This window comes from Oryzias latipes, chromosome 2 (assembly GCF_053564925.1).
Source record: "Oryzias latipes strain Hd-rR chromosome 2, Olatipes_Hd-rR_3.1".
NCBI lineage: Eukaryota > Metazoa > Chordata > Actinopteri > Beloniformes > Adrianichthyidae > Oryzias > Oryzias latipes.
Genome location: NC_136238.1, coordinates 41,144,768 through 41,166,763, shown reverse-complemented (window position 1 = coordinate 41,166,763; position 21,996 = coordinate 41,144,768). Strand labels below are relative to the sequence as shown.

At 42.6% G+C, this 21,996-nt stretch overlaps 1 protein-coding gene and 1 long non-coding RNA gene across 2 annotated transcripts in view; one reads left to right on the top strand and one right to left on the bottom strand.

Annotated features, from left to right (window-relative positions):
- Positions 1-18,175, bottom strand: part of LOC101171307 (fibronectin type III domain-containing protein 4) — a 41,266-nt gene extending 23,091 nt beyond the window's left edge. The window contains exon 1 of the mRNA XM_011481297.4: positions 17,516-18,175. Coding sequence (XP_011479599.1) covers positions 17,516-17,603 — 88 coding nt within the window. The 5' untranslated portion in view covers positions 17,604-18,175. The remainder of the gene's footprint in view (positions 1-17,515) is intronic.
- Positions 3,582-16,573, top strand: LOC144988683 (uncharacterized). Its single transcript, XR_013652656.1, has 2 exons — positions 3,582-5,689; positions 16,322-16,573. It is a non-coding gene; the product is annotated as an uncharacterized LOC144988683 (long non-coding RNA).
- Positions 18,176-21,996: the final 3,821 nt, after the last annotated feature.

Here is a 21,996-nt window from a genome sequence, read left to right as displayed (position 1 = left end):
AAACAAGACGACATGAGACGAGATCAAATGAAGACTCTAGAGGAGATGAAGTGAGATTAGAACAGGTGGGACGAGATGAAGGTATGAAGCCCATTGAGACAACTATTGATGACGTGACATGAAATGAGGTGCAGGGCTCCAGACTGCGAGCAATTGGTCGCATTTTGCGACCAAAATTTGAGAGTGTGCGACTGAATTTTACATCCAGTCGCACATGTGCTACCAGTAAATTTGCCGTATTTTTTTATACATTAAACGTGGTAGGGGCACGTCAATGATCAATGAAATAATCAATGAGACGCGAGCGCACACGCACGCAGGCAGACACACACACTCGCGCACATACTCATGAAACGCGAGCACGTACACACTTGCGTGATGCCTGTGTGCGAGGCGGCCAATGCGTGTGAGAAGAATAGGGAAAGCCACTGTGAGTGGCTAAAATGCGTGTAGGGGGAGGGGCCTAGAGATAATCGAGCGCGCGTAAACATCTGTGGGAAGGAAACGGAGACAAATATCATCACAACCTGATATGTGCGTCTGAACTATGAGCAAGCGAACTATTGATTCGTTCTTCCGACCTGCAGCTAGTGTACCAGTGCCAGAGTGTACAGCAGGGGTCTCAAACTCGCGGCCCGCAGGCTATTTGCGGTCTCCAAGATGATATTTTGCGGTCCCCGCCTTAATATGAAGGTTTAATGTTACTGCAGCCCGCCAGTTTGTATGAATGACACTTTTTCATTGTCGTGCACGAAGCTGACCAACCAATCACAGTGGGGTAAATGACTCTTGGGGGGCGTGACAATGACAGGGTTTGAAAGCAGGAAACCTGACAGCCCCCTCCCCGGACCACGTATTTATTCGCTCGTGATTTTCTAAAAACATGCAGTCTGTGCTGAACTTTTCTCTGGGCTGCACAGAACCAGAGGAAGGTTTAGGTTTTGGTTACGGTTACGGCGGCGCATCAAACGGTTTCTGCACGGCTGTTTTACGGCAGCACACCGCTCCTGCGGGAGTCGGGTCAACTGAGGAGAATAAATGTCCCACACGTACGTGCGTGACAGCTAACGGGGCTTGAACTTTAAACACGCTCGAGCAAAAACAACATTAGTTTTAGACACACTGAAAATACGTGGGGAAATGCAACGATAGACGTGTTTGAGATGAACCAGCACCTCGCCTGGATCATTGGGGAGACCAGACGGGGGGGCTGTGAGATGAAAGCGAATCTACAGCAAGACTGAGGGAGAACAGGAAATTGGAGTTGTCCTTAACATTCAATTTAGTTTTGTTTTAGTTGTCAGGACACATGTCCCATAATGCATTGTTTTGTAGTCTGTAGGGCAGCTTTCAGTCAGTTCAGTTTCCAGCTGTGTCCGGGTAGGTTTGCCCCTTGCTCCCACCCCTTTCTCGCGATATTTTTGTGATGATTGACAGTTGATGTTGGAGCAAAAACAAAAATATATGTCACACACCAGGTGATCTGCGCAGCGTTGAGTCCACCTGGGTGATCTCATCTCAAACACGCTTATTGTGCATCTTGGCTGCACCTATTTGGTGTCACAAAGATAAATTTCAATCCGTTTTCTTTACTTATTTGTACTGTCATGACAGTGATGGTGCTGTCAGTTTACCTTCTTGTTGCATCTTCAAAAGGGCAGAATAAAATGTGACACTGAATTTGGAACAGCACATTGTAATTTCTGCATCTATTATTAAAGTATTTATTAGTAATACAGTGGAAATTAGTAGATTTGGTTAGCATGTTGATTTACGGTATGCGCCCCTAAATTTTCTGGTTGTGCCCCTAAAATTTTCAGTTAGGGGCCAAAGTACTCCTAGTGAAAAAAGTTAGTCTGGAGCCCTGAGGTGACATGAAAGAGATGAGGTGATATTTTATTGGTTGATTTTTTTGAGATTTTATTGATCTCTGGAGGAAAGTCCAGTTTTCTTTTTTTCTTATTATTATTGTCATAAAACCTAATAGGTTTTTGGTTCAACCATGCTAATCGGTATTTATTAAAAGCCCCTACCTTAAACTAATCAACACACATTTAACTCATTAATTGACTAACTTTTTGATTAATTAAAAAAAAATAAAGTTCTAAACTGGGAATGCTTCGGTAAATCATGCTAGTTTCGGGTTCTTTGTTTAACGCAACTGGATGCAATTATCCTATCAATACGAGCTAAAAACCTGCACAGAAAGCAAAATAAACGACACTTTCATTGTTCAAAAAGCTCTAATAAAGAATGAGGGAGCATGAAAAACGAAAACGACGCAACCTTTGATCCATCGCCAGGTATTTTACCACCACTCAACGACTATTAAGTCGAGCCCATCCACCGACAGAATCAACACAGCACGCTTTCAACCTTCAGACACACTCCACAAAGCAATTTATGTTCCCATGGGGAGGGGAGGGGATGGGGGGGGGTAGTTATGTTTGTCTGCAAGTTTGCGACTTAAAAAGGGGGGAAAAAACCAATTAGGGCATCAAAGCCAAAAGACGATATTAAAATGCAGAGTTTTTAGTATTGAGGCAAATGAAAGAGACCCTAAGTTATCTCTGCGTCAGCAAACCTCCCAGAACACAGTCGTTCTGGGTTTTTATCAATGACAGTGTCTATAGAAGAGTTGTTTCATCATGACTTGGTTTTGTTTTTTCTACTTTGATTAACGCCAGTGGAAGAAAAGTTTACTTGTTTGTTTGTTTGTTTGTTTGTAGGAGCTTTCTGAGGATAAATGAGGTGAAACAAACGTCAAAGGCTTTTTAAAGCAGTATATTGTACTTGAAAGAGAAAAACATGCTTGAAACTCAAAAATGTGTGCACATAAAACAAATTTCACTCGAAACAGAGCAAGGCACTGCGTTACAAATGTGCCACAAAAGCCAGCCAATCACCGACCTGGACATAAAGATTGATTGACGATTGCTGATTGGTCAGAAATTCTTCCAATCGCACACAAACCTGATCCAGTGTACGAGCTAAGCAATTTTTAGGTCCATTTTTGGGATCTGCGTACAAAACACATGGCCATTGAACTGGCATCAAAAGTTACACCAGTTGAAATTTGACTAATCAGGGACTTGGATTTGGTAGTGACTTTGGATCCTTTCTCAAACACAAAAGTACCAACCGAAGAAGAAGTCTTTTAACCCTTGGACTATCTTAGATGACCCCACCCTTACATTGACGTGTTCTCCCTACCACGACAAAAGTGGATGAAGGTGGAAAGATTTCATGTAATCCATGGACACCAATGAAGATCAAAAATCATTGAAGAACAAAGGTTCAGAGCACTGTCTAGTGGGTCTAGATCAGTGTTTTTCAACCTTTTTTGTTGCAGAAAACGCTGGAAGCTGCAGCTGTTTTTTCTAAAAGATGTATTAAAAATTAAGTCAAAAGATTCAAAAACTGTTTGATGTGTGTTCATTGTTTTAAGACGTTAAGAAGAGAGACTCATTGTGCGCTAAGACAGTCACTTTACTGCATCATGCGAGATGTAGTGCCCGTAATCCGCCGATCGCGGAAAGACCAGCGTCTTTGAGCTTCATGGTTTTGTTCACTTGTTCCAGTCTGATACCAGAATCTGTGGAAAGCTACACCGCTAAAGACGAGCTTTAGCTGGTGTTTTTGTTAGAACAGAGAGACTTTTTTGCGCTAAATCGAAACAAGGAAGTGAATACTTTAACCACTTCTGATTGGTCAGACTGATGACATGTGATTAAGCCTTCAAGAATGATTGGTGGAGACAGGTAAAGGGGCGGGACTTTTCCTTACACAGTTATAGCTGCAGCTAAATCGCGGTATCCCGTTATTCTTATCAAACTGTCTTTAATAGAATCATATAAACACAAAGAAAAAATAATTTTATGATATTTCATATTCTTAACTTCTCAGTGTTTTATCAGGGCCTGTTTGGATGAACAAAGAGCTGATTTCCTGGAGATGGTAATTGCTTTTAGATCAGGTAATGAGGGCAATTTTCCACGGCACACTTGACCATCTCCCACGGCACACTAGTGTGCCGCGGCACACTGGTTGAAAAACACTGGTCTAGATGACCCAACTCCCAATGTTAAAGTGCCTAGGATAGCACAAGGGTTACATATAAGAATAGAGCTGTGAAACCAATTGGAACATTTACTTGCCTCCATCATGTCTGTGTCCGACATCCATTTATCCGCTCTACTCTGGGGGCTTAGGGGGGGCAGAACGAAGACGCAACGGAGATGCACCACAGGCGGACACGTGTAAATCCGAGAGTCACTGTCGCTATGGATCCAATAAAGTTGCCAGATGGACCAAAGAAGCAAAAACTCATTCAACTTCACTTATGCTGTGTTCACACCAGACGCAAATTTTGCGTCAGAGGCATTGAGTTTCAATGTCAAGTCAGTCAGGACGTGTCAGTTCACCAGCAGGTTTTGAGCACCAATCTGGCGTCAGACGTGGTGCGCTGCAGTTCAAAACGCTGAACTTTGGTCAATCGGGGACTCAGCTTTGGGCATGTGACGGTTTCAAAGACTCGATCAGTGGGTAAAATACAAATCCAAAATGCAAATGTAAAATACAAATCCAAAAGCGTTCTCGTCTCGAAACTTCCATCCATTTTCTTGACCCGCTGGGGCAGCGGGATTGCCGGAGATTGTTCTGGCAGCTGTTGGGCAAAGGTGGGGTACACCCGGCACAAGTCGGTGCGGCTGAGTAGCTCGGTTGGTAAGGTGAGCGGCCACATGCAGGAATCCAGGGTTCGATTCCCGGAGGGGAAGAAACAATGGTACTGGGGGCAATTACCATTTCAATGGCGAGCAGTTAACATCACTCAGTCCTTAGGTCCTTAGGCAAGGCCCTTAACGCTACTGCCTCCCGAGCGCAGTTCAGCTGCAGCTCACCGCTCCCCCAGGGGATGGGTCAAATGCGGAGAAGAATTTCCCCATTGAGGGATAAATAAAGTATCCGGAAAAAAAAAAAAGTTGCCAGTCTGTCGCAGGGCCCATGGGGATGAGATACACCGGCCCCCATGGGGGCTTGGGAAGGCAGCCAGGTTGGACGTCGAGCAACAAATTTGACGTACAAATCGCACTCGGTGTGACATTAAAGTTGTTATTTTGAAAGCGTTATTCTCTTTCCTGTCTTTTGTTTAATTTAGTTGAATGAAATATTTCTAGCGGTAAAAATAATCTCATTTATATGCAAATTTACAAAGTGTTGCTGATTCCATATCTTCTTAATTTTTATCGATCAAAGGGATAAATAAATACCAGCTCTAAATTATTCCAGGTTTTTGCTTCTGTTCTAACACTGATCTGCATTTTGGTTAGACGGTTTGTTTTCCCATCAGAACGTCTGAAAAAGCATCATTTAATCTTTTTCCATAACTGTTAAAGATATATTATCCTTCACACGTCTCTTTCTTTCCACAGGATCTGCCACAGACTGCCAGAGTTTGGATCGCCTCCAAAACTCGGCGAAGCGAGACCGTCAAAGTCAGGCCTTCTCCGAGGGTAACACGGCAGACGTCCCTCCCGCCCTGCAGGATGCCAGCCCGCCTGCGCAAACCCTCTGTCAGAGTCCTCAAACCAAAAAAAGCCAGCGGCTCGCTGTCACTTCCCGTCAAACAAAACGCTTGTCATTGTGACAGAGGCCATCCTGGTTCCTTCAGACCCCCGGAGAAGCCGACGTAAGCCTACGATGGTTCGAATTTTGAACCTGTTGCACGCAAAGCGTGTAGGAGGACGGAAAGAAAGCGGGTCAAGATGGTGCTGGGGTTTTATTTTTTTCATTTCAGAAAGAAAATAAGCTTCACTTGTGAGCGTATCCCTCCTCCCCTGCAGCAGCAGGTCTATTTCCTGCTAGTGTGGGTGCAGAAATTGGCAAACTGTCTGTTCTTTGACCATCTCCTGTCCAAGCGAGAAGTAATATTTGTCTGTTTTGTAATTATTTTACACTAGAAATGTGTGGAAATGCAACATGTACACGAATACATGAGTATTCACAGTATAGGTGATGCAAAAAGAGGCAAACACCGGTTTGTTTGAGATGGTTCGGTTTTTTATAACTGGCCGTGTTGATTGTTTTAGTGCCTCGGTAACCCGATCTCACAGGGACGCTTGGAACAAGCCGGAGCTCATTATCCACACATTGCTGCACATGAAACCGCTGCGTTGGAGAGCACTCAGGCATCTTCGTAGTGATGAATTCAACACAGTTTACTCAACTGAGATCAGTTTTCTAGACGGGGGAACAGATGGGAGGCAGAACCGTGCTTGTGGACTCTTGGGACGTACCGTTTTGTCGGTTCATCGTCCGCCAAAAACAGATGCACAAACGATTAGCTTGGGCTTGCTTCACACGGAGTCCCAACTTGGGTTAGCTAAATGTATTCTGTCTTAAACCAGCATAAATCAATATTTAAGGCATCTGTCAAGTTTTTTCTAAACGCCTCATGGGATGTGACACTTGCCAAGACCACCAAAACCAAACTATACTTCTGTCTTTACAGCTAAAGTCACTTGCACCGGTATGGTGGGTTGACTCCTACAGGTGCTGAGAATTTTTGGGTTGTCCAGCTCCGTGGAGGGTCGTGGAGAGGTCGTTTGAATCTTAGGGGGAGCGCAGGTGTGTCTTGCAGTTCCCCTTGATGCTTGTACGACCACCACACCAAAAGGTGTGGTAATTGTATCCTGATGTCTCCATAAGGCTAAGGTAAGTTATACACACTTGCAACTTACAGCTGCCGCACCATGTCCTTACGCCACACTCCAGTCATTGTGTGAGTACTGGCTCCTTAACAACAGGGCCTGTTGTACACATTATACACAAGTGCATGTAGGATGTCCACACAAACGACACTCTGACTGTCCAATTCGTAACCCTTGTGCTATCCTTGGCACTTTAATGTTGGGAGTTGGGTCATCTAGACCCACTAGACAGTGCTCTGAACCTTTTTTCTTCAATGATTTGTGATCTTCACTGGTGTCCATGGATTACATGAAATCTTTCCACCTTTATCCACCTTTGTCATGGTAGGGAGAACATGTCAATGTAAGGGTGGGGTCATCTAAGATAGCACAAGGGTTCACGCAATGAATGCACATTTATCACGTGAACACCGCTAACGGGCATCTTTCGCAACCCACAGGATTTTGGAGGGAGTTGAAAAAATGAAAAATTCAAACGACATGCCTGCGTCTCATCTTCTACACTTTGTATCAGTCTTCACTATGACCTGTCGCCCGCAGCAAGCCAGTAGAAAGATGTACTCTACAACCATAAAATTTCATGCAAGCCAACAGCAATCCTATGACCTCACCCTTACATTGACGTGTTCTCCCTACCATGACAAAGGTGGATAAAGGTGGAAAGATTTCATGTAATCCATGGACACCAGTGAAGATCACAAATCATTGAAGAAAAAAGGTTCAGCGCACTGTCTAGTGGGTCTAGATGACCCCACTCCCAACGTTAAAGTGCCTAAGATGGCACAAGGGTTATAAGACACGGCACTGTTTAGTCACTGCCACGATCTGGAAGAAAATGCAAACCTGCTGCTGAGAGAAAATAGGTAAGAAGGTTGAAAAGTCAACCAAGAACCACCAAAAAGCAGATGTCCGTCTTTTATGATACATGCGTGATAATTCACAAGTGTTTTTGTGTTGGTCGTTCGTCGACGTGCGCACGTCTGTTGATGGTTTCAGCCGACGGGTCTTTACATGAATACAATTATGCAATTATTTCGTAAATCTTACGGAATTGTGCATAATTTTTGCAAGATGCATGGGCAAATTTGCATCTTTCCACGGCCTTTCCACGTATGTCTAACAGACTTTTCACGCATGAACCACCGATGTATAACTTTTACAGCGCAAACACCACAATAAAGTTACATAATTGATGCATAAATCACTAATGAACTGCATATAGTTAGCGCTATTGTCACGCGTGGTTCATGTGTTTTTCTGACTCAGTACGTGTTCTTTGCGTGGTTTATTTGTACTTCTGCCTTGGTTTTAGCCCGGTTCATTCGCGATCCATCTGTGAAAAATTCATGTGAAGACCACAACTTTTCTCACTTTTTCCAAGTATGACCAATTTTTCATCAGTGTAATATGCGTAAAATGTATGCAGTGGCTGTAGGAGACGACGGCCTGTAGATGTTGATGCAGAACATGGCAGGAAAAAAAAGGATGTTTTTGACGCCCCCGCATTGGAAGGAAAAGACAACCGTAATGAGATCAGCTGTCGGAAAAATTGTGGCGTTTAGTATCTGAGGGGGATAAATCGCATGACAGCGAACGCCTTCAGTTTGCCACGGAGCACAATAACCCGACCGTGGCACTTGTAACCGGAAAATCCCGCCGTCTGTTGCGCTTTTGCCTAGATGGTGGTTTTCTGTAAACAATGGGTATTTTTGGGAATGAGGGCGGAGGAAAGTGTCAGACGGGGCCCGAATGTGTCGCCTTGGGAGGGTTTTATGGAGCAAAGAAGGACATGTAGACATGTGTAGACATAAAGCAAGCAAGCAGAAGGAATACTCTCCACCTACACTCGCTCTCTAGAGACCAAAAACACTCCATGTCTCACTCATTGACACCCCCCTCCACCCCCTCCTCCCTCCATTCTCATAATGTTACGCCTGCTAAATCCAACCTGCTTTCATCTGCAACGACGCGCTGAATAGGACTTCTGCAATTACTCCAGGAGAGGAGATGAGAGGGGGAGAGGCTTAGATGGAGTCAGGAAGACAAAGGGTGGAAAGAGTTGGATATGAGGGGTGGATGAAATGCGACAGGGGGAGAGAGCGAGGGCTAAACGAGGAAGAAGAGATGGAGAGAGTAATTATAAACGACACAAATCAAGACAAGACCATACTCCCTTTTTCTGGTCTTGAGGAGGAAAAGATGGATGAAGGTCAAAGACAGATGGGTGGACTGAGAGGGAACAGAGTGGAGGGAAGAGAAAAAGTGGATATTGACTGAAGGATGAAAACTAACAGATCAGATGGTAGTCAGAGCACACACTGTTCCTAAAGAGTCCAGTTTGTTCCTCATTTTTCATCATTTGTTCTTCACCTTATTTCAAAATTTGCAGGCATTTGAAGCCTTTCGTCAAAAGAACAAACGTTTACTGTATTTCCCGCACGATTAAAAGCCTTCATTTTGTTTTTTTATTAATATGTCTTATACTGCGATTTTAATGTTACATTCACACCGCCCTAAAAAACGTACGTTCAAGCGACCACTTCCGATGAAAAGTCTATGTAAACGTGCGTAAATGGGTGTTTCAGTCTTCTGCGTTCAAAACTCTTGCGTTGACGCAAGCTTATTTTTGGGCTCTACGTAGAAAAATGCGCGGGTATTGAACGCACGTCGAAAGATACCAGTTGAACTTTGACGGGGACTCAGATCTGATGGTGAAGTGTCAACTGTTTGAAAATTGGTCATGAAGGAGAAATTAATTTTTCCTGACCAGAAATGTGGATTGAGCCAGAAGGGTTAGCTAAGTGCTTTGATGAATTAAAAAAAAAGTGTGAGGTAGCGGGAAAAAAAAGCTCAGATCTGAATGAATGGCTCAATCATGTGTAAAATTGTGAAAACAAATCTGATGAATGATAATTAAGAACTTCAATGGACACCTTAGATTGAACATAGTGTAACACGTTTGGTGGGAAAAAAATATTAATTTTTACCCAAAATTATCTCTAGAGCACAGAACATGACAAAGAAAGCTGGAAAAAAGCTATCTTAATTTAACTGACCCAAATAGAAACTAAACCAGTCAAAACATTGCACATGTTTTGGTGGGAAATAGAAATAGTCAATTCTTGTAACATTCTCTTTTTTTAGTTTTTTATTGTGCACTATTGTCTATTATTTTTAATGGGTCTATATGATGAATAGTGATAGGGAATTCTTACCCAAAACTATCTCTGGCTCAACTGCACCGAACAGAACCAAAGCTAGCTAACGTGATTGGATATGAGTTAGCTTAATTCAACTTACCCACATTAAACCTAAACAATTCAAAACATTGCTATTATGTAAAAAAAAAAAAATCTGTAGCACAACACCACAGAACAAGGCTAGCTAACATAACTGAAAAAAAAAAAACTAGCTTACTTTACCTGACTCTGATCGAAACTAAACTACTCACAACATTCCACGTCTTTGCTGTGATGTACACAAAAAGGTCGATTAAATTCTTACCCAAAACTATCTGTAGTTCAATAACACAGAACATAACTAAAGCAAACAAGATAACTAAAAAAAAAGCTAGCTTAAAAAATTAGCCAAAACTGACACAGATTTACTTGTTTTGTCAAAACACAAAAGCTATTTACAGTGTTGACCAAATCCAGGTGTGCAGTAACTGAACCTTCTTCCACAACATCTGAAGATGAACTTCAACTTCACTTAATCAAAATTATTAGTACAGTATATGCACCAAACACAACTAGACTAATACAATTTAGAGCCTGAAACTAGTTACCAATCGTTCATAAAGGCCAAAAAACTATTCGTACGAGTTTGTTTTGGAGAGAGAACGCTCCACATTTTAGTAACTTTTTGTAAATTTTAAAGTCGTACGACCTTGAAATCCAAAGACAGAAGCACAATGACCATAACAACAACAATAAAGCGTCACGACACCTGCTGTTTACTGTCCGACTAGAGCCCGACAGATTATGAATCAGAGTGATGTAACTGTTCGCTGATAGACAGTCTAATCTGGCTAATGGCCTCCAACCGCTATGAGATGGACAGATATCTATAGACGAGCAAGAGCGCAGATGTATACACAACCTCTGCATACAGATCAGACTCACCGTCTGCTGGTAAGTGGATTATGAAATAACCGGACTCTTGGCAGACATAAACGCACACGCTCCATACTTACACAAGAGTCTCGGTGCTTGTTTGCCGTTAATATCAGGACATTCTGTGTCTCTGGAAAATGTTTCTCTTCGTATTATTTGTACAATAGAGTGGTCATTTCTTGTTTCTGGTGATATCCAGTCGTTTTGAGTCTGTTTTTCAGGTAATTGTAGTTTTCTCCTTGAGAACTTGTTTTTGTTCCAATTTCACACCCCACATTGCTCCTGCTGGTCTGTTTAGCACCTTGCACGGCAGCTCTGCCACCGTCAGTGTGAATTGTTTGGGTAAAGGCTTTAAAGACTGTAGAGAGGCGCTTCACAAGTGTACATATCAACCATTGATAGTATTTGATTCTTTTAGACTCAATTTGTGTGTCATTTTGTGTCTTGAGCTGTAATTGGCTGTGGTGCACTGGTAGTGGTTTAGTTATGATCAGAAGATCGCAGGTACAGATCCCACATTTCCCAACTATGTGTCGTAGTGTCCTTGGGCACGACATTAACCTCACATTGCTCCTAATGGTTAGAGGTGTGGGAATTCATGAATGGAACTGTGACTGTAAAGCACTTTGGACCTTAAAGGCCCACACCGATCATGTTTTGGCCTATTTCAAAGGCGTTCCCAGTGGTCTTTTCAATAAGGTAATGCAGTTTTAAATTAAAAAAGAAAATAAACCTGTCGCTTTTGCTAAAGTCTCTTATACACATTTTAGTAACTTTTTGTAAATTTACAATCTCTTATACAACTATATACAACTGATGGGGAGGCATTGGCAGAATCTTCAAGATTTTCTGTCACTGCCCGATTTTTTTCTTTTTTTTAAATCGTTGGCATGGTCATGAATGTAGACATCGTGTCGTCAGGCGAGAATGACGTCATTACGAATACTAGTGGCCACATGGAGGTTGGCTGGATTGCCATCTGGGAGCTTTTCCGATTTGACATTGTGTAAATGTCTCTGGACGGTGGCCGACCATATCAAGTGCCACCGGCCGCTAGCCGTCCGGTAGCCCAGGGGTATTTAAAAAGCGGCGCACATTATAAGTTTTAGACAACACACCTCCCAAGAACCCAGCAAGGGGCTAAGCCCCAGCACCCAAAGCGAAGGTCCAAGTGGTCCAAACACAGCAGGACGCCAATCTGCTTGGGATCGCCAGATTGACGTCCCGTCATCGCCGGGCTCTCATTGATAGCCATAACTGAGGGCTGGTGTTGCTACTATAAGCTTTCTACCAATTAGACGGTGGCAGTGGGACAGCAGCACGGGGGCAGGGAGGAGGCTAGAGGGGAGTTGGGGAGCCTCCTATCAGTCAATTATCACATTGCTGCCATCCAGCCGTACACTTTTGATCCAGATTCCAGTTCAAACGAGGAAAACAAAGGCGTAAAGACATATTTTTATATGTAAATATCTATCTATCTATCTATCCATCTATCCATCTATCCATCTATCCATCTATCCATCTATCCATCCATCCATCCATCCATCCATCCATCCACAAATATGTCTTCCATCATCAGAAAAATGCTACAATTTTTTTTTATCGACGTGGGGTTAAGGCTTGATAGAAAGTCTACCCCCTTTGCGTTAATTTTTCATTACGTGTGGTACATATGTACATCTTTTAAACTGCTGTCACCTTTAAAGACATTTGCCGTTTGACATTAATAATTCTCCTTAAGATCATTTGGCTGTCCCTGCAGGTCCCCATGGGGACACAAGACGATTCATAATTAAAAGGAAAGGTTAAGGGTCACCTAACAGACCCATTAGGATGTGCTGTGTTTAAACTGAATTCATTAAAACATCAGCTGTTGGTTTAGAACTGCCATTTGTCCCAAGATGGTCAAATTAAATCAGGGCCCACAATGACACTACAGACAGAAATCGTGCTGGACGACACCGAGTGGAGCGTTAACACGAACACGCAAAGGGGAGATTAGGAAAGGCCTCCCAGCAGGGATGAGAAATGACTTTACCCCGCTGCGTTTCAATGCAGGCCTCCCGCGTCTACAGCGACACGGTTGCATTTCTATGATTCACTTTCCCTACCTGCCCATCGACCTCTTTACCGCAGCTTTCATTACCAAACGCTCAAGCCCCCCCCCGCTGCGCTGTGGCGGCGAGATGCAGCACAGAAAGGTCCAAACGGACCCTCCTGCTGTCTGAAGAAGACGTCCTTCTTGTGCGTCCACATTTGTACATTTATAAATAAATGCCGTCCTTTTAAAAGTAGCTGCTCCCAGAAATCTGGAGTCGCTGCAGAAGATCGGCACTAGTCAGGCATACACTGGGAATCTTTCTGAAAGATTTCAAACTTGAAAATGAAATGACAGCTGGACAGACCGGGGTAAAACCGCTACACACACTCTGTCATAAGGCCAATGCCACAATGTACACAAAAAAAACATTGTTCATCAAGAAAAATACTTCCAACAACTATTTAAGGTAGCATCTTGAATAAAGTGGTTAAATGTTTTGATCAGACATTAAGCTAGCGTTTAGATTTGATGGTCGATCTTATTTGCATTTTATTCACTTTAAAGGTGTGATAAAAGGTTAATAATAAAAGAGAAGATTGATATAATAAATTATGAGGAATTTATCAGGTATAACACAAAAAATTTAAGCAAAAATAAAAATTGAAAGGAAAGCTCAACGCTAAAACTAAAAATGCCAAAAGTGCTAAAGCTAAATGCTTAAGATAAAAATGGTAGAACTGAGTGCTAAGGCTAAAGTTCAAAGCTAAAACTATTATAAGTAAGTGCTTCAGCTTAGTGCCCAAGCTAAAAGTATTAGAAGTAAGTGCTCAGGCTAACTGCGTAGGCAAAAAATGCCAGGAGTGGGTGCTAAAAACTAAATGCTAAAGCCATAAATGCTAGTATAAATGCTAAAGTTAAATGCTAAAGCAAAAAATGCTAGAAGTAGATGCTAAAGCTAAATGCTTAAGCAGAAAAATGCTAAAAGTAAGTGCTAAAGCTAAATGCTAAAGCAAATAAATCCCATTTGTAATTTCGAAAGCTAAATGCTAAAGCTTAAATGCTAAAGCTTAAATGCTAGTTGTAAATGCTAAAGTTAAATGCTAAAGCAAAAAATGCTAGAAGTAGATGCTAAAGCTAAATGCTTAAGCAGAAAAATGCTAAATGTAAGTGCTAAAGCTAAATGCTAAAGCAAATAAATCCCATTTGTAATTTCGAAAGCTAAATGCCAAAGCTAAAAAGCTAAATGCTAGAGGAGTTATGAGCTAAAGCCAAAATATAAAGCTAAACGCTAAAAGTAAATGCCAAAGCTAACTGCTAGTTGTTCACGATAAAGCTAAATGCTGCAGGTATACGCTAAAGTTTGCCAAAATTCTAATTTCGGAAAACTCATTAGGAGTGTCATAGTGGCAACGGCAACACCATGTGAAAAGTTCTGTACTTTAACAATGGGAGAATGATTTGCCAGTTCTGAAGAATTTTCTAAAGTTCAAATTTGGATCTGGGAGAATTAGGTTTGGAGGGGAAAATTAGGTTTCTTTTACTAAAACATCCTTCAGCTTGTGAAACTGGTTTGTCAAACTGATGGGCCATTTGACTTCTGAAGTGTAACTTGATTGGTACCTAGCTGGATGTTGCAGCCCAGATCATATCATATAAATAAGTTAGTGACTAGTTATAGGTGATGCATTATTAAGAATTCAGAGAAATTGTATTTCTCCACATTGGAACTCATCAATTATTTAAAAGAAATATCTTTTTTTTTTGCCCCACAGCTACAGCCTTCTTGAACTCCATCATTCCGTGATCGTACCTGTTGCTGAAAATCAATTCGCCACAACATGATCAACATTGGCTTGATTTAGTTATGACCCTGTGAGGAAAGAGCTTGTGTTTTTCTCTTTTTCATGACTGAAAACCTGCTAAGGCGAGACCGCGAGCTGTAGCTCTGACGAGATCCTTCTGACACCAGCGGAGGCGGTTAAAGCGGTGTGGGAGGATAGAAAAGGTTCACATCATTGCATAAATCAATGCAGAGCCTAGCGAGCGCTGATTAGCCACCTCTTGTTATCCAGCCAAAGACGAGGTGGGGGTTGATTCAGTGTCCCCTGCCAAAAGACTCCTTTGCATTAAAGCCTGTGTTGATCGTGGAGGGGAGCGGGAAGCCGGTGATTTAAGCGACCGCTAATTAAGTAGACCTGACGAGGGAGGAGGGGCTGCTTTCAAATTTCCAATTCACTGATAGGCTTTCCATTTAGACGGGGATGCTTTTACAACCGCTCTGTATCCACAAGACGTACGACGCGCAAACAAATCAAACAAGGTGGACTAGAAAAAGTACTGCGCTAATGTAAAAGCTGCACTCCCGTCATGTACTTCGTGGCGCCGGATGATGAAAAGCCTCGAGGGAAAAATCTCTCTGATGCGCAAGTGAAGACGTAAACACTTTGCACTTTAATTAATGGCCACCTTTTAAATATGGCCGACATTTGAGAATTCAAAATAAATCAGAAAATTTCCTGTGTAGACAATATGTTGCTATGTTGTTGCTCCACAAAAGAGGTAAAAATGCTAACATTCTAAGCATACAATTCACTTTAACATCATTTTCTAAGGTTAACAATTAAAATGTACTTTTTTGGACACTTTTTTTCTCTGTGCTGTCAGGAACAGTAGCCATAAAACCTCATTAGAGGTGAAAACAAGCTTCAGGGAAGTTTGACCCCCAACCCTGACCTCACCAATCAGCTGTGCCTGGTACTATTTAAATGTGTATCAATCGGTAGACAGCCTTTGCATTTTGGTGTATTTTTGCTAATATTTAACAACCGAGCTTTGGCTCCACTGTTTACTTTCTTTCATTACCGTAACTCTACAACCAATTTAGTTGTTAACGTGAATCCAGTGGATTCTAAAGCGGAGAAAGGCAGCCGTTAGCTGATATGTAAAACTTTACAGTAGTGAAGTGCTAGCGCAATCACATAACTGTTGATTCTGTCGCAGAGAAAAGCGACTCTGCAGAATTAACTTTACAGTCGTCGCGAGTTGCTTATCCGTGCAAAGCCGATATACAAAGCTGCTTTTCTCCACATCAGAATCGGCTGATTCAGATTGAACGCGTAAACATAAATATGGTAGGTCGAAGTGTTATTTAGGCGTCACTGATGACAATAATTTAGACAGCTTTTTGTGCCGATTTTGATATATAATTGTTCAAAAGTAAGTGTTCTGATATTTTTGACACACTATGTTTTTGCTGTTTGTAATAGTAGCCATGCAAACTCATTATAATTTAATAACAACCTTGCGCAAAAAAGCTGAGCAGACAGATCAGAGCTGAAGACCTCTTGTGACACACAAGGTGTATATTTATATAAACCCCTTTTGTAATTTATGCTAAACTTTATTTTAAATGTACTACATTTGTCTCCTTTTATGTTTTTTTTGTTGTTGAACAGGAAGGAAAAATAAGAAGAGAAATGAAGGGAGGGATGTTGGAGCCAAGTGGTGGTGCAACACACAATAAGAGCTGGAAGATGATGATCATTACTGTCTGGTGTAAATGTTAGCAAAGGGGCGGGGCCTGTCCACACATGTACATCAGTGTTACAAACATTCTTGTTGGCTCGAAAAATCTTCCCATACAATCATGTCAACATGTACTCAACACAACTACAGTTCACACGCACATATGCATACAAACCAACACAAGGCAAGTCTTTCATTCTGTCAAACACAATATTAGTGCAAAGGTGCGCTGACACCTGTGCTCAGGTGGGGGTTTATGTTCTGCTGAGGTGGATGATAGAATGCCAAAAGAGGGAGATTGCCCGGTTGTCCCCACACCAAGACCCCCGCCCAAGCGGTAGCGGTCGCCAGGGCCCCCCGACGCCGGCAGATATAGGGAGTCCGCCCGCCAAGAGACCCTAAATGTCTACGGTGCTATTAAAACCGAGAGGGGAGGGGCCCAATTCCATGCGACAACCATGAGAGGAGCCCCCCCCCCCAAAAAAAGGCGCGTTCGCAGGCTCACCCCTAAAAAGTGGTTGAATGAGGAAAGAGGGTAGGTCGGGACCAGCTGGAAGACTGACCCCCGATTGGTGAAACAACTGTTCCCCCCTTCGTTGGGCCCCGGTCTCCCCATCCCAGGGGCCCTATCGCAAGAAGGGCCGACCCCCCAGGCCCAACGCCCCCCCCCCACCCCACACAAAAAGAGAGAAACCAAGGGGAGACATGGGATGCATGTAAATGCACTTATTTGAATAACAGAACTTTTAACATTAGTTTAAACTTAATGACCTCCAGACTTTTGACCTACTTTGCCTTCCGTACTAAAACCAGTTTAGCAATAAAATCTAATATTACTGCATATTCTATAGGCTGATTGATTGACAGATGATTTCTATGACTTAACTAGGAACATTTTGGAATGGATGTTGCTTTTCACCTAGAAATACTAGTCACTGATCGGAAAACTCACACAAATTGGGTTTTGACATGCAAAGAAATTAGCTATTAGTACACATTTATTACAAAATAAATAAAAAATAAAAATAAAAAATCTATTGGTAAAATCCTAATATTAGAGGTGTAGACCTAAAAAAACAAAGTTTGGCTGTTTTTGTGTGTTTTTTCTTCGATGCTGAACTCACTGGCTCCCACCAAGCCCGGGGTCTTCCAGCAGGCCAGCGGCAGCAGCAGCAGCAGCAGCCCGGGCTCCAGGTGGAGGTAGGCGGTCATCCCCTCCACCAGCGTCCGCCTCGACCCCTCTGCTCTTCGGCTGCCTCGTCCGCTCCTTCCCGCCGTCTCAGTGGAGGTCCGCCCGCGGGGTGACCGCCGCCTCCGCCTCAGCGCTCATCCCCGTCGCAAAACGCCGTTTCTCAGCCCAACTTCGGCAAAAGTAGGTCAGCAGGTGTTCGGCGGCGGTACCGACGCGGTCCCAACCCGTCCTGGAAAACGGAGCACGCGGCGCGCTCGTTCCCCGGGAAGCAAACAGGTAGTTCGGCTGGTTCCGGAACTCTGCCGAGGCTCCTCTGCTCCGGAATGCAGCGGGGAGGTGTCAGCCGAAAGGCGGATGAACGGGGTTCTCCCCGCGGCGGGTGGGAGGAAGGAAGGTCGCAGGAGTTAACCGCGTCGACGGAGATAATGGACGCTCGCGCTCGAGCGCGCGCGCCCCGGCTAAGCGAGTATTCGGAATCCGGAGGAAAGAAAATGTCTGATGTGCCGAAGAAGCTTCTGCGCTTTCTGCTCCACAAGAACACACTGCACTGAAATCCCGTCTTTACAAACAGCGAGGAGGAGGAGGAGGAAGGATGGGTGACACCAAATCATTACAGGGTCCAACTGTTGCTTTGGCAACGCCTCACAGCTTCACATTCACCCTTTGATTTCATTTGATCTACCTTTATTTATTTAACCAGGGAAGTTCTATTAGGATCAAAAATCTATTTTAACTCTCATTTGCAATTTCTTCAATCAACCAGCACATCAATCAATCAATCAATCAATCAGTCAATCAGTCACTCAGTCAAGCAACCAACCAACCAATCAATCAGTAGGCCAATCAATCAAGCAACCTATCAATCAATCAAATAAACAACCAAACAATTTAACCTTAATTTTAAATTTTTATGCCGATGATACTCAATTTTACTTATGTTTTACGTAAACCTGGTGACCATGGATTTTTAAAGAATCTCAATAGCTGCATTGCTGATATTAAAACCTGGATGGCCCAAAATTTTTTGCATTTGAATATGGACAAAACTGATGTTATTATTTTTGGTTCAGTTAAGGCCTGAAATGGTGGGCCTCAGAAATTGAAGTCTCTGTCTAAAAGTGTTTCTTCAATCTGTTGAAATCTGGGGGTGATATTTGAAACCAATTTGAATTTGGAGACACATGTTAAATCGGTGGTCAAATCTTGTTTCTGGCAAATTCATAGGTTATACAGGATAACCCCTCTCCTATCAAAAAAATGTCTTGAGATGGTGATTCACGCTTTTATTTCTTCCCGTCTGGACTATTGTAACGCACCCTACACATGCCTTTCACAGCAGAGTGTGTATCAACTCCAGTTAGTCCAAAATGTTTTTGCCAGACTCCTAACCCAAACCAGAATGAGAGATCTTATCACCCCCAGTTTTAGCGTCTCTGCACTGGTTCCCAGTCCATTTTAGAATAGATCTAAAGATTTTAATGATTGGTTATAAGCACTCTGTGGTCTGGGCCCTAAATATACAGCTGATCTCCTCATTCCTTGTGTACCTGGTCGCAATCTTAGATCTTCGGCAAAAGGCCTTTTAAACAATCCCAGAAAGATTGAAGACCAGGGGAGACAGGGCCTTTGCTATAACCCTTGTTATCTAAGATAGCACAAGGGATAAGAGCCCCAACACTCTGGAACAGTTTCCCTGAAGAAGTCAGGCTCGCTGAGACCCTACCAGTATTTAAATCTCTTGTAACCCTTGTGATATCTTAGATGACCCCACCCTTACATTGACATGTTCTCCCTACCATGACAAAGGTGGATAAAGGTAGAAAGATTTCATGTAATCCATGGACACCAGTGAGGTTCACTAATCATTGAAGAAAAAAGGCTCAGAGCACTGTCTAGTAGGTCTGGATGACCCAACTCCCAATGTTAAAGTGCCTAGGATAGCACAAGGGTTACACTGGCCAGTAGGATCCAATTCCTTCAACCTCAAGTCCTTTTGGAGATTGTTCCATGCTGTCCCTGCTGCCTCGATTTGAATTTTTGCCACCGTCTGTAGCAACAATTCTTGCGATCTTAAAGAATACTGTCCAGTTTCTCTTGATTTAATATGATGACAGATATAAGACCTTTATGTACTAGTATGTACCAATGAAGAAGGGTGTATTCAGACTGTAAAAGTTCGTTGGTCAGAACCCAGTCTGCTTAATTTGGTCCGGATCAAGTCCTCAACCTTTTTCAATGTTAATTTCTAACGTGACAAAACATTTTGTAATACAGATACACTGCTCTTAAGAGATTTGTTGGTACTATAAATAACCATATCATCTGCATATAAATGATATCTGGTATCAACAAAATCTTGACCAACATTGTTCATATAAATGGCGAAAAGGAGTGGCCCCAAAATAAAGCCTTGCTGCACTCCTTTTGTAAGTGGAAGAATATTATAACAAATGTGGTTTTAGACTGACAAATATTGATTAGACTTTCTCAGAGTCGGATTTGGTTTACAGAATCAAAAGCTTTTGACAATTCCATAAACAAAGCAGTACAGTGTTGCTTACTGTTAACCCTTGTGTTATCTTAGATGAGCCCACGCTTACATTGACGTGTTCTCCCTACCATGACAAAGGTGGATAAAGGTGGAAAGATTTCATGTAATCCATGGACACCAGTGAAGATCACAAATCATTGAAGAAAAAAGGTTCAGCGCACTGTCTAGTGGGTCTAGATGACCCAACTCCTAATGTTAAAGTGCCTAGGATAGCACAAGGGTTAAGAACTGTTAAAGTCCAGTCGCAAGCTCTGGGTTCAAGACAGGTGTTGATTGATCATGCCTTGGAGGTTCTTTTGGAACTTTTTGGCTGCTGAATCGCAACAACCATGAACTGTGGCCATTGAGGAACTCCGATTTTGTAGTGAGATGTAGGTGGCGTCCTTTTCAAAACAGGGAAGTGTCAACTGTTGTAAACATGATCAAATTAATATTAATATTTGCACTCTACACCAAGTCGTTCCTGTATTTGAATGGAGATGAAAAAGGCTAAAGCAAGATTTGAGAGATTTGCATGGCTTTGACATTTCACATTAAGTCTAATTCAGTTCAATTTAATTCATTTTTATTTATATAGCCCAAATTCACAACAACAGTCGTCTCAATGAGCTCATTCCACTGTAGGTGTCGGGCAAGCGCTAGTAAATAATAAAAACACAAAAGAAGAAGAAGCCCGTCCCTGCTACTACCTGCATGTCCACTGTGTTAACATCACCGGATGGATGTGCATTCATGAAATTTAGCACAGTCTTGAATGCGCCACAAGTGGTCAGTGTTTATGTACCTTTATGCTTTGTTCATGGACTTTCAAGCAATAAAAAGACTATATTTGCATGCGTTTCAAGCTTACACAGTCAAAACCTGTGTGTTCATGGACAGCTACTTAGGTTTCTACAACTGTTTCAGGCTCTATGTACAAAACGTGTTGCCAGTTGAACCAGGCCAAACTTTGACCAATCAGGGACCCGGATTTGGTAGCGAAACCACACTTGCCAACGCACGTTCATGTGACCGCTTTTTAAGAAGAGTCGATGTAGATTTACATTTCAAGCTTACCTCCCCGATACCTAGTCAAAGTTCTATGATTGTTTAGGGGTTTATGTACAAAACACATTGAACCTGGTCAGACTTTGACCAATCAGGGACTCCAATTTGGTAGTGACACCATCCTAGCCAACACACATTTATGTGTCCACTTCTAATGAAAAATCAATGTAAAGGGGTGCTTTGGGCTTCTACGAACAACACTACCGCATTTATTCGTAGCCACTCAAGTTTCTGCGACCGTTTTTGGGCTCTATAAAAAAGTATGGCCTTTGGAACAGCTGTTGCCAACTAAACCAGGTCAAACTTTGAACAGTCAGGGACTCGGATCTGGTAGTCACCCAGACACGGCAATGAGCCCGACAATCCCTGCATTTGTTTTTCAAACAGAGATATACCAAGGCCACTCTCCTGTCATTATGGTAATCCATATCCGCCATTCCAAGGACACTTGCAATGAACAGAACCTTTAGCGCAATTCACAAGATTTGCATCGCTTCGCCATTCGGCACCAAGCCCCTTCCAATGTCATGGGCTTCCGCAGTCAACACTCCTGCATTCATGCATACTCAAGTTTCGATGACGTTTTCGTACAATATGGTCAAGACAACAAGGTCAAACTTTGACCAGTCGGGGACTCTGATTTTGTAGTCAGGATGCTAGGAATATACCATGGCCCCCTCTATGCATTCTGGGTAGTTTAGTAATTTTGGCAAAGGCACCCTACATAATTCAGTGTTTTTTTTCTTTACTTTTTGCCAAGAAAGCGAGCAAACCAAGGAAACAAACCTCAGAGCAGATTAAGCCTGCCAGTGGAG